Source organism: Carya illinoinensis, chromosome 2, assembly GCF_018687715.1.
Source record: "Carya illinoinensis cultivar Pawnee chromosome 2, C.illinoinensisPawnee_v1, whole genome shotgun sequence".
In the NCBI taxonomy this organism is placed as follows: Eukaryota; Viridiplantae; Streptophyta; class Magnoliopsida; order Fagales; family Juglandaceae; genus Carya; species Carya illinoinensis.
In genome coordinates, this window is record NC_056753.1 from 18,104,461 (window position 1) to 18,118,202 (window position 13,742).

General features: G+C 35.6%; 1 protein-coding gene across 2 annotated transcripts; it reads left to right on the plus strand.

The window, feature by feature from the left end:
- Nucleotides 1-384: 384 nt before the first annotated feature.
- LOC122300220 (probable aldo-keto reductase 2) lies at nt 385-2,871 on the plus strand. Of its 2 annotated transcripts, XR_006239953.1 has the most exons (6): nt 393-732; nt 825-1,025; nt 1,481-1,653; nt 1,743-1,845; nt 2,204-2,618; nt 2,727-2,871. XR_006239953.1 is itself a non-coding variant. In XM_043110725.1 (5 exons), exons 1-5 carry the CDS (start codon nt 514-516, stop codon nt 2,540-2,542), a joined length of 1,035 nt encoding a protein of 344 aa, XP_042966659.1. In that variant the 5' UTR covers nt 385-513; the 3' UTR covers nt 2,543-2,871. The 2 variants fall into 2 exon arrangements, 1 of the variants encoding a protein (XP_042966659.1); XM_043110725.1 differs by having other exon boundaries at nt 385-732; nt 2,204-2,871.
- The last annotated feature ends 10,871 nt before the right edge of the window (nt 2,872-13,742 follow it).

Genomic DNA, 13,742 nt, shown 5'->3' on the forward strand with positions numbered 1-13,742 from the left:
AGATTTCTCACGTTAAGAAAAATGGCAACCTTATGGCTCACTTACTAGAAAAAAATTCTCTTACCATTTCAAATTTGATTATAACAATAGAATATACTCCTCAGTGTATTTTTCATCCTTTATAATGCAATGATTTAAGAGTTACCCTTTCAAAAAAAAAAACTTAGATAAAAATTCATCATATTTAAATTCAATTTCTTTATTTTATACCAGGCCGCCCTGTCCGAGATTTTCAACGCCCAAAAATGATGGAACTTAGAGTCTTAGACCACATTCGATGACTGCTTTTACGCGATCGAAACGTAGGCTCTTACGTTAGCGAACTTTGAGATAAACTTTGATATACAAGATGGACAGCTAGGCTCTTGTATACGCGATCGCAACGTAGGGTCTTACGTTAGGAAACTGATCCCTCAGGCCCTCACGAATCCACGATCACATCCCGCGTTCGTCTCCATCTTGTATATAAACTCTGTTGGTCCACTGCCTCACTACTCCTCACACCGATCGAAAATGGCTCAAAGAGTTGGGAGGATAAAGCTGGGTTCGCAGGGTCTGGAGGTGTCGGCGCAGGGTCTGGGCTGCATGGGCATGTCCTCATTCTATGGCCCTCCCAAGCCCGAAGAAGACATGATTGCTCTCATCCACCACGCCGTCCACACTGCCGGCGTTACCTTCCTCGACACCTCCGACGTCTATGGACCTTACACAAACGAAAGCCTCCTCGGCAAGGTACTGATGCCTTTTAAGCTAAGCTAGCTACGTCCGTCCGCGCGATCCCTTTTCTTATCTTCTACATGTATTGGGTGTGGCTTGCCTGGCAGGCTCTGAAGGGAGGCGTTAGAGAGAGAGTGGAATTGGCCACAAAGTTTGGTATCAGCTATTCCAATGAGAAGAGGGAGATCCGCGGCGATCCGGCGTATGTGAGAGCCGCCTGTGAGGGCAGCTTGAAGCGCCTCGACATCGATTGCATCGATCTCTACTACCAGCACCGCATCGATACCCGCGTTCCCATTGAAGTCACGGTTCGTCCCTTTTTCGATCTCCTTAAATTTCTATGTTTTCCTCTTGTAAAAATCTAAAATCAAGATACAGTCTAAGATCTAGTGGCTGCCGCCTGCTGGCGACCGGATTTCGGTTGCCTGCCACCAGAGTTTGCCGATTTCCGAATCCGGTCAACTCCAGCGATCCTTCGGAATGGCTATCAGACTAACTGCAAAAAGTACTTAAAAATAATTAACATTAGTTTTAGAATTTCCTATTTGAAAAATTAACGCAGTGGGGTTTAGTTAGTTGTAGAACGATAGGATTATGGCATCGTGGCGTTTGATTGAACATGGTAGAAGTCACTTTTACACCACGGATAAATTCTACAAGACCAAGTAATCACTGCTCCTGATTTCATGCAAAGCTACCGTTCATGTCCGGTTAGCCATTTTATCTCAAGCGCTGCTAATTCTTTTAATCTATATTCTCTAAGATTGGAGAACTCAAGAAATTAGTAGAAGAGGGTAAAATCAAGTACATAGGTCTATCCGAGGCCTCTGCATCAACCATCAGAAGAGCACATGCTGTTCATCCAATAACAGCTGTGCAGCTAGAGTGGTCTTTGTGGTCTAGAGATGTGGAGGAGGAAATAATTCCTACTTGCAGGTGAGGCATCATTTACAAATTTACAATTTCTTTTCAAGTTGGAGAATAATTAGAACCTGTATTTTAAATTTGTCCTCCGAGTTTTTCAGGGAACTGGGCATTGGAATTGTTGCATATAGTCCTCTGGGACGAGGATTCTTTTCCTCAGGGCCCAAGTTCGTTGAAGATTTGTCTAACAGTGACTTCCGAAAGGTTTGTTGATCTACCACAAATGTTTTGTTTGTCAAGATCAGTTTTCCTGTTTCGTTTAATGAACACATGCAGTAATCAACATCAATACCAAAGTTCACTCATGCACATAGCTCTTCCTCTGTGCTTATGATATCCAAATGGTCTTCATTTTTCTAAACCAATGGTTTTAATGCCTAAAGTTTCTTTAAAATTGAGACAGGGCATGGCAGTTGTGGATGGTTATGTACTACAGAATTATGTTGAAGAATATGCTCTGTTTATTTTATTTTATTTTATTTTTTAAAAAAAAGGCATATGTTCCCCAATTCCTCTATGAATCATACAGTCTTAATGCTGACATATGCATGCACTGATGCAGTTCTTACCAAGGTTTCAACCTGAAAATCTGGAGCATAACAAAAGCATATTTGAGCGTGTTAATGAAATGGCAACAAGGAAGGGATGCACCCCATCACAACTAGCACTGGCGTGGGTTCATCACCAAGGGAAGGACGTGTGCCCCATACCTGGAACCACAAAGATTGAAAATTTCAAGCAGAATATTGGAGCTCTGTCTGTGAAACTAACACCAGAAGAAATGGTGGAACTCGAATCATTTGTTTTGGAGGATGCTGTTAAGGGTGAAAGATATATGGATGACTTTGCGACCTGGAAGAATTCTGAAACTCCACCATTTTCTTCATGGAAGGCTGTCTAAGCTCTTTCTTTCGTTGAATCTGGACTTTGTCAATGCTGTCATTGAGCTGTGTTAAGAGTTCTTGATTGGTCAGAGTTTATATATGTTCTGTTTGAATGCTTTCATATCTGATTTCAGGAAGATCAGAACAAACAATTGGTTACTTAACCGGATCCTTGTATGCAAATGTGAACTCCTATCATTATAGAGTGTGTACTCCAGAGTATTTGAGCTTAAAGTATGACATGTAAAATAATGCCTGTATCGTATACTTGTTCAGTGTCATTTACTTGTTCAGATTTTGCCCAGATTGTAAGTTATATTACAATAAAATTTCTGGTTGTATTCAATATACGAGTTTTGTGATATTTACTAAATGAGTTGTAGATATATTTATTTTAAGCAATATCGCTTATGGAAGTCATTAGAGATTAAGAAAATAAAACTAAAAATTTATTAAATAAATATAAATAATAAAAAATAATAGAATTTTATTATTTTCAAGATTTGGGATGACCAATCTTCTATTTCATTTTTTTTTTCCTTTTTATCATTCATAGTCCTACTCTAAAAGGTTTACAAAATGGTGTGAATTTCTAAAATAATTTTTTTTTTCTTTTTTAAAAATAGTGGATATCGAAACTTTAAAAAGAAATGGACCATAATTACTAATACGCCATGTCATGCCATACAAATCATTTTGCAAAAAATTCATGGAAGGATCGTTTTGAGAAATGTAATACGCACGGATGTAATGAAGTCTAAGGGTGCATTTGGTTCCTCATTCCTCTCAACTCCTTTTAATTCATTTCATTTAATAATCATAACTTTTCTAACATTCAATATAAAATATAACAAATAATTTAATTTTTTTAAATTTTAAAATAATAAAATATTATAATAATATTTTATTTAACTATCAACTTGGATGTTAATTCAACTCCACGTCCAAACCGGCCCAGTAGTTGGGAAGATTCTAGTTGAAATCAATTAGAGCAAATTTTAAGAGTAGCCATAATTAAAGCATTCATAGCAAAGAAAGTTAAATTTTTTTTATTAAATCTCATACTTTGTCCAAGGTGTCCGTGTCTAATTGAAAGTCCACACATCCCATCTAAATTAAACAAAGAGCTCAAAGGGTTTGAAACCATTCCAACCTGATGAGGTGTTAAAACTACACAATTAAGTTGTTAAAGTGATTAAATTATTTAATAAAAATGAATTAAACACTTAATCATAGAGTAAATTATGACATTTGAGTAAATTAATAAATTTTAATATTTTTACACTTAAAAAGATTTATAATGCAGCTATTTCACATCAGAATTAATACCTCAATTTTACTCATTTTGTATCTTACTTAAATATTGTAGGGCACTATTAAAAAAATACATGAGCTACCTACACCCCATTTTGAGAATAGAGAAATATTACAACAAAGGAGTATTTTTAGAAATACTCAACTATGCACAAATAAATTAGTGGTAGAGCAAGATGCAAGGGCTGGATGTGGAGCTGCAGATCACGTAGAGATAAGCTGGGACGCAAGCTGCTAGAGTGGAAATGCAAGATGCAAGCGCAGCAAGGTAGCAGAGGAAATCAACACGGGATGCAGGGGCAGTTTCAGGTGGATTTTATTCTGCATTTTATTTTGTTTTTACCTGGGTGCCGAACGACGTGGGGTTTTTTTTAGCTTTACTTGTTTTTCGGTTGGCAGACCAGGGGCGTTTGTTTTTTTCTTTTGTTTTTACGTTTCGTTTAAGAGAGATGGCCTGGGGCTCTCTCTCTCCCTGGTGGAGATATATATATATATATATATATTTTTTTCGTTTCCCAGCTTTACTTTTTAATCCTTAGTGGTTTTGGCAGTTAATTATTTTTATTTTTCTTGCTTTACATTTTGGTTTCTTAGCTTGTTATTTTTATTTTTCTGCATTTATTTTCATACAGTAACTTGAAATGTTAGGGTTTATCATTTTTGAACATTTTACTAATTTAGAAATGATAGGCTATATTTTTAGATTGGAATCAATGAGTAACTCATGACTGTTTTGAGTTAGATTTTCTTTAAGGTTATGAAATTTTGAATAAATAACTTGATAGATTGTATTTCATTTTGCCTCTAGGAAGGTTTAAAGTTCTACATTCTTGAACTTGATCAGTTGTATGAACTTATAATAAGATTTTGATGGCTTTTTTTCACTTTTACACTTGTTATAAAATTTGTCAAGCACCTTGATTATACTGAAAAGTATGCTTATTGTTTAATTAACTGATCATAATCTCTTGGAATATGAAAATAGTTGAAAGAAGATGAAATTAGAGGCAAATCCAACTTCAAATTAGAAATAGGCGAAAATTGCATCCAAGTGTTTGTTTTATTGCTTCTTATAAGTGTAATTCAACTTCTACACATTTTCCTTCAATCTCTTGGTTCTTGATAATTTTAAAAACATAGATTCATATTTATTTTCATATCTCATAGTCAATACATATTTTATAACAAAAATGTCACAAATAATTTGATAACCCTTTGTCTCTATGGAATATGATCCTGGACTTATCTTTTCTATACTTGGAAGAACACATTTGAGACCGAGTCACAACCAAATAAATAAATGCACTATAAATTCAACATGATAACATAGACTTTAAATATCGTCCCCTCAATTCCATCTAAGACCACTAAATTCTACCAAAATCCTACCTGAAGCTGACTTGAATATAGGCTAATCTACCTAGTTCTACACTCCAAAGGTAACCTATATCCTTAGAATTGACAAAGATCATTTCATAAATTGTAGTGTCTACAACCTTACATATAATAATAATCATTTCCTAAATTCTACAAAAATCTATGACCTGAGATTTGATCAAATTCACATACTAGAGTCTACAGAATAAATAAAATTAGATATGATCAAAATCGTGTATCCAAATATGTGGCTTTTATAACCATTAATTTGATAAAAATCATTTCGTCCAGTGACCTTAAATCTAGTCAAAATCATTTTTTGAGATCTGCAGAATCTAAAACAATAAATCTCATCAAAGTTATTTCTTAAAGTCTACATAATCTAAACTTCAAATCCTACCAAGATCACTTCTTAGAGTCTATAGAACCTAAAACCTCATATTTAATAAACTCATATACTAAAGTCTGCATAATTTAAAACCTAGCCTCTAATACCACCTGTTAGACCAAATCAACCATTGTTGCAGCCCTACTATATTGAATAAACCACCTGACAAAATTAGAACCACAGTAGGAGGGTTCACTGAGGGCAAAGTGTCTTCTTTGGAGAAAATAGCTCATGCCATGAGGGCAAGGTACGAAGAAGTGTTTGTTGTCAACACACGATTGAAGAAAACTAAAACTGGAAAGACTACTGCTATAACCTTCTACCACGACGACTACAAGGGCATGTTGTACCCTTATGATGATGCATTGGTAGTGACTCTACTCATTGTGAACTATACTACTTGTAGAATCTTAATCCACAATGGAAGTTCAATGGATGTCATATTGTGAGACACAATTATGAAGATGGGCATTGAGTAGGATAGATTATGCCTAGCACTACACCACTGAAGGGATTTTCGGGAGAGATAGTGCAACCAATAGGTGCCATCACATTATCTATCACAGCGGGAGCAAGGTCCTATATGACTATGACAATCATAGACATTTTGGTGCTTAAAGCCTATTCATGGCTGAAGAAGTAATTCCTCCACCACCAGAGCTTATTGAGTGAGCGATAGAGACTTGAGATGAGGGGAGTATGAAACAAAGAGAGACTGTTGAGCCCTTGGAGTTAGGAGTTATGTATTTGGAACTCAAGAAACAATTGAAACAACTCCACATCAAGCATGGAGACATATTCACATGGAGTCATGAGGATACACTTGACACAGATGCAGAGGTGATAGAATATTGTCTCTACATTGATCCAGAGGTCAATAAATTAATGCAAAATATGAGAATTTCAGTGGAAGAATTACACAACAATTGTGGAAGAGATAAATGCCTCTTTGATGTAAGATTTATTTGAGAGGCGAAATGGCTCTACAATGTCATGTTAGTGAAGGAGGCAAACAGAAAGTGGCAAGTGTGTGTAGATTTCAGTGATTTGAACAAAGCATGTTCAAAAGATAGTTTCCTCCTATGATGGATTGACCTAATATTCAACCCCACAGTAGGCCCCGGATGTTGAGTTTTACGGATGCCTATTTAGGCTATAACCAGATATGTATGTGCGAATGCAACCAAGGAAAAACATCCTTCATAATGGACAAGGGCCTATATTGCTATCAAGTAATGTTGTCCAACCTTAAAAATACAGGAGTGGCATATCAGAAGCTAGTGAGCTGCATGTTCAAAGAGTAGATCAGACACAATAAGGAAGTCTATGTAGATAACCTATATTGGTTAAGAGGAAAGAAGCAGACCATGACACAACAATCTTGCAAGAAGCTTTCACCATGTGATGAAAATATAAGATGGAGCTTAACCTGACCAAATGTGTCTTGGGCATGGGATCATGCAAGTTCCTCAGCTTCATGGTGTCAGAGTGAGGAATCAAAACCAACCCATAAAATATCAAGGCAATAATAGAGACTAAGCCCTCTAGAGCTTGAACGAAGTACAAAAGTTGGTTGGTAGAATAGTACCATTGAACAAGTTTGTGTCGAGATAAATGGACAAATGCTTGTCATTCTTCTCAGTGCTACAAAAGACCCAAAATTGGGATGGCAACTGTGACAAGGTATTCAAGTAGTTGAAGGCATACATGTGCAATCCTCCTTTCTTGAGTCAAACCAAATAGGGGGAGACCTTGTTTTTGTATTTGTTAGTTACACCAAAGGTTGTGACCACCATACTAGTCAAGGAAGAAGAAAGGAAGAAGAGGCAAGTCTATTACACTAGTCAGGCCTCAAGTCTAGATGTGTTTTAGTTGGTGATGGAAAGATATTAGGAATGAAAAGTTATGACTGTCATGTGTTTATGCAAAGATTAATGCCAGTTGCAATTAGCGGGTTTTTCCAACCTAATATACGACTTGCATTGACCGAGTTAAGTTCCTTCTTCAAAGCTTTGTGTGCACACACATTAACATTGGAAGTATTGAAGCAACTACAATTGGACATTGCAATTATCCTCTAAAAGCTTGAGAGATTTTCCCACCTAGCTTCTTTGATGTAATGGTACACCTCGCCATCCATTTACCTAGCGAGGCTTTTCTTGCTGGGCCAGTTCAATATAGATGGAGGTATCATTTTGAGATATATTTGGAGAAATTCAAGTTTTATGTTAGAAATAAGGCTCATCCAGAAGGTTCAACTGCAGAACCTATATTCACATTGAATGTTTAACCTTCTGCTCCTTGTATATCCATGATGTTGAAACTATATATAATCGGAAGGAATGAAACAAGGATATAGATAAAGATACTATAGGTGAAGATGGCTTCTGTATTTTCTCACAAAACTATGTCCTTTGGGATTCTCTACCTCTAATTGATTGGATCAAACTGTATATGCAAAGGCAAGGTGGTACGTGCTCAATATTTGTGTAGAGATTAGTCAGTACATAGAGTAAGTATTTTGTTATTTCTTTCAAATACTTCTACTTGATATAGATGGTTGAATTTGAATATGGTCGGAACAACCTAATTGTTTGTTTATCTGCATTTTTAGTGAGCACTATACGAAGACATCTGGAATTTCTCTGGATAATGTAGAGCGTAGATATCAAAATGAATTCTACACTTGGTTTCACACACGAGTATGCTTCTTTGAGTAATTAACATTCACCTCTAAATTTGAAATACCTCGGTTAATGTTATTTCTAAACTTTATTGAATTCAATTGACAGATTCAGGAAATGCATTTAGCAAATCCTGATGACGTATCTGATGATGTGTATGCACTCGCTTGTGGACTAGACCCATGGGTTGCTTTATTTTCTACTTGCATCATGAATGGAGCCAGATTCCACACAATACGTCGAGGAGAAAATTGCCGAACCCAGAATAGTGGTGTGGTTGTTAAAGGAGAATACAATTCAAATCCTATTGATTTCTATGGAGTTTTGACTGATATCTTGCAATTACGCTACATGGGGTGGCATCATGTATATTTATTTAGATGTGAATGGTTTGATATTAGTGATATGAGGAGAGGAATAGTAGTTAGGGAGCACATAACAAGCATCAACATGTCTCGAAAATGGTATAGGAATGAGCAATTCATCATTGCTTGTCAAGCATGCCAAGTTTTTTTTTTTTTTTTTTTTTATCTTAAAGACAATAGTAGATGATTGAGCTATAATATTGTAATTATTTTGGACTAAAATTCGAGTCAAGCACACTTTTCTTACTGGTAATTGAATGGGTTAGGCCTTAATAAATAAATTCTAACTCAATTGATAACAACCTTTTTTATGATCTTAATCTATAATTTATCACATGAAATTGAGGAATTTAATTGTTGTGCATATATACAGTTGAGCCGTGCAGAAATTTTCACATGGAAGACACACGTTTGATGGACTCATGTAACTGAAAATGCGACATAGTAGTTCCTTTCACTCACGTCGTTGCAAATTCAAAAGCAGCTACTGAACGTTGGACCCCGCAGGCTTGACAAAATTTCAAAGCACTTCACACAAGCCTCCATGCTTATCTTTAAAGTGGAGACCTACGGTTTAGCATTACATGTAATAAATCACATGGAAAAGCACCTTTGGATGGACTCTACAAGCTGATGGAAGTGGACCGGCCTCTATTCAACCTGCGTCAATTTCATATTCACACCACCACAAGTTTCTTGGCTTATCTTCAAACTGGACCCCACTTTGACTCTTCTTTCAAATGGATTTAATTCCAGTCACACGGAAAAGTAACTTGGATGCGTGCAGGAGTCTACAAGCAAGCTGGTTTGTCTCAATTGCCACATGCTCACTTTGACTTTTCATCACCACACCGAAGCACTAAACATACGGTCAAGCCGCCCTTAATGTGGTCAGTTATATTGGCATGCAGTTGTGTTTTTTGTGTGAAAAGGGATGGACCTGCTTGACTCTTCTTATCCTAAAAGCATAACATGTAAATCATGGAATGGAAGTGGACCCCACGACCTCTCTTCAACCCAAATGGAAGATACATCACTTTCAATTCAAGTCAAAAGCAAATTGCGGGAAAAGCATTTCCCTTCACGCTGCTGCTCACCCCCCTTCAAGACCACACACTTTATATTTCCAATTCACATGAAACCTCATGAAAGTCTTGCAAAAGCCATCTAATCTTTCTACAAATAACACCTTTGGCGTCAAACCAACGAATGAAAGCACCTCACAAAAAGTCCTACACCTCTTTCCCTTCTTGGACATACAACCCCTACTCCATGCAAAAATGAACTGCCATATAGCCCCTGCATCAAACGGAAATCACGCCAGCTCCAGCCTAGAACACAAATGCAATTTTAAACTTGCATTGGGTCTCTTTAGGTCTTGAAAAAATGAAAGGCAAAGAGCAGTTTTGCCCTATTGGGAAGACGCAGCAGGAGAGTCATGGATTTGAACTCTGTTGGTCCAAATCACAGAAAGGAAATGTTGTGGCTACTAGAAAAGTGAGAGAAAAAGGAAGGGGGAGCCTGCACTTGATGGTTTTTGCTAGAGAATTCATCAGACTCTGAAACCTTTTTTTTTTTTTCTCCTTTCCATGTTTCACTTTTTTACATTTCTCTTGATTTGTGTTTAATTCAAGCTTTTATTTACATTTCACATACATTAAATTATTTTCATACAATTGTTTTCAGTTTAGTTGTTTTCAGTCATCTTCATGCCCATTCTTGCTTGATTTATGTTGGTTGCTTGGGATTGTTTGGACCTTTACATTGGATTATCTTCATTGGAGTTGATTAGTCTAAGTATTGTAATTTTTTCTGGGTTAGATTGATTTCTATTGGACGGAAAATAGTGGCATTTTGATTGGCACACATGGTGTTTGAGAAAATGTCGCTTAGAATGTAAATTTCGTGAAATTCCTTTTATTGCTTGGAAACATTGGATTAGATGACATTGATGAATGTGGTTTAGCTTTTTCAGCGATAATAATCATAACTTAATCAATGCACGTTCATGAATTCATTTAATGTATGGAAGTGATTGAAGTAGCGTCAAGGTGCATTACAGCGAAAAGTATTACATGCTAGCTAAATATTTCCTATTCTTCACTCGTGTTCAACATTTTATTTTATTCACTTTTCTTGCATATATTTTTAAGCACTCATTCACCATCTCATGCAAAAGGAAATGAAGGCATTTACGATAATGTCCATAAAAAAAAAAAAAAAAATCAGTTCTCATTGTGAATATCATTTTAGATAGCCTTAGTTAATAATTTTATTTTATTTTTGATAGTAAATGAATTTTAATTTAAACTAATCGTTCCTTGAAGAAATAGCTTAGGAGTAATTCTTGAAATAATTTTTAAATTGAGTCAGTAGATGTGGTAATTGGTTTGTCATGCAAAAGGTGACCAATAGGAACATGTATGATGTTCCAACTATACCATTGATGTATGATGTTCCAACTATACCATTGATCAATGATGATGATGAGACTCATGATCAGAATGTGGATTTTAATGCTTTCCAAGAGAATGAACCCTCGTACACAAATGTAGAACATGAATATGATGATAGTGGCATCAGGAATCCCTTGCATAGGTCAGATGTAGAACCAATCCATGTTGCTGTTAATGCAACATTGCAACATGCAAGATCCATTCCAAATGATGAAGACTTCATTGATGACAATATAGAGAGAACCGATGATGACGAAATTGGTAGTAGCGAAGAAGTTGAATCTATTTGGGGAACTTCGTCTGAGGATGGTATGCATTCATGCAATAAGTTAAACAACTCCCCACCCACCCTAACTATTTATTTCGATGCATTTAACATAGTAATGCATACTTGAATCTATCTCAATTCTTACTTAACCTCCCATGTTTTTTATTTTGATTAAGGGCAACTCATGTGATTTTTGTATGGCTACATATTTCCAACTGGTATCTCTCTTTGCTCATTCAAGCATAATTTTTATATCAATGTATAAGGGTGTCCCGTTCATGCTTGTTGAATGCGTATTAGTATTATTGTATATACTCTGTATTTGACATACACAGGTTTTAAATAGTTTAAAATCAATATAGCTTGCACAAGCCATGCTAGTTTTAGTTTTCAACTATAATTGAAGATTGCTCATTGCTAGGAGGCTAGATTTTGATTTAATGCTAGATGCATAATGCATTCTATATGTAGCATTTAATTTTATTTAATTTACAATTTATTAACATCAGTTCACCCACTTGGTTTTGAAATTAAACTGAGAATGCTTTCACTTTTCCTCTTTATTTAATATACCAACAAGCTTCTTGAGGAAGCTTTGGTAGTGTAGGTTCCAATTTGAAAAATATAGGAAGTTTTGGGTAGAAACTAAAACTCTTGGTAGTTTTAGGTGCAAAGAGAAAAATAGGTGTAATTTGTAGGCAAAAGGTGGAATTTCCCTCAGAAAGTTTGTATGTTACTTAGTGCTGAGTTTGTGTGGTGATATAGTGCCATCAAAATTTCATATTTGTAATATGTGATGCTACTTTGGCTAAATTCCAGTATAATGTGTAGGTGACTGAAAATCCAAGTGCAGTGGGTGGGTGAACATGTAAAAGTTCTTTCATGGTGAAACAATAGTTTTGTTGCTTTTTCTTGAAGCATTCTAAGATGTGGTAAACAATTGGCAAGAACCCAATCGACCAGAATACTAGTATTGTTGAGTTGGTGTTATTTGGGTTCGGCAAAAGAAGCTTTAAGCTGCTTGCTCCACTAGTGAAGGTGAAGATGTAGCCAGTAATGGTGCCAGAACTCTGCATGCTGGGAATTTAATTGCATAATTTTTATTGTATAATACTCATGGTAACCTGCTAGTATAAATAATTTTGTGTGCCTCATGAGGGCATTGTGTACATTGAGTAATTGATTATGTATAATGGTTCTAATTTTCCCAACATGAATACTTTTCTTTTCTCTTATAATGGTTCGACAGGCCTAGGACAATATATATGGAGTATGCAGGAATGTATTTTTGGAGGATTTCTCTCATTACTTCATCTAGTTATTAAAAAATACTAGTTCTGAGGAGAATGGCATTGAATTGAGAGAGAAGAAATAGAGAAGACTTTTTCTGTCTATGTTTTGTAATTTATGATTTCAAACTTTAAAGTAAGAAAGAAAGACAAGTTGACTACATGTGTTTGTTTTGTTTGGATTTTAGCGAGGATGAATCTAAAAATGAACAACTTGCTCAAAATTTGTTCTTGAGGATTTCAAGTGCATAGATGACGAATTTTATTATTTTGTGATAATGGAATTAAGGAATTCAATTACTTTTGTTGTAACCGAACCGAATCATGCTACTGGATATTATTTGTAAGAGATTTTTTAAGAACCATGCTAAAATGGAAGAACTGCTTCTAAGGAGAATTTAGTGGAATCAAGAGAGAAGCAGAGAGAGAAAGGATCTGAGGAGAGAGGAAAAAAAAATGGTGCAGAGAGAGGGCTAACAAAATAGTGCATTAGGAATTAATCCACGTCAGCTGGTGCTTATAAAGCATTTAGCCCCATCGACTGCATCCAGCTTTTTTCTTAATTTTTTTTATTAGGTTTGGCATGGATATAAATGTCAATTATTAAACAACTTATTAGAAAGACACAAATGCCAATAATTAGAAATCTCACGAATTCCTCTACCCTTGGGGGATGCCTCAGTGACGATGAACATGTACTAGGATGTATGTGTGACTTGTTCAGTTAATATTCTTTTCACCATTATAAGTATTTATCCGAGTACTACTCGCATGGTATTTGCACAAGCCTGAACTAAAAAGAGCAAATCATGTTGAGAATATTTGATTTTTTTCCCGAATTCCATAACTTAGCATGAATTAAACTTATACCCCCAAAAGTTTACCATGGTGGATAGTATAAAACAATATAGGTGATGAAATCATGAAGCACAACAACATCTATATATAGAAGGCAACATATAAAAATCACAAGCCTGTTTAGCCTTGATTAATAATCATTATTTAATTAAAAACACTTTTATATACATATCATAATGTAAACTATCCAATGCATGTGATAAATAAGGAATTCATGA

What these genes read in the sequence shown, in the direction of transcription:
- LOC122300220 (XM_043110725.1), top strand. Translation starts at nt 514, where the DNA reads ATGGCTCAAAGAGTTGGGAGGATAAAGCTGGGTTCGCAGGGTCTGGAG. An exon ending in GCGTTCCCATTGAAGTCACG is followed by an intron (nt 1,026 to 1,480) that starts GTTCGTCCCTTT and finishes ATATTCTCTAAG; the next exon opens with ATTGGAGAACTCAAGAAATT. An exon ending in GAAATAATTCCTACTTGCAG is followed by an intron (nt 1,654 to 1,742) that starts GTGAGGCATCAT and finishes CGAGTTTTTCAG; the next exon opens with GGAACTGGGCATTGGAATTG.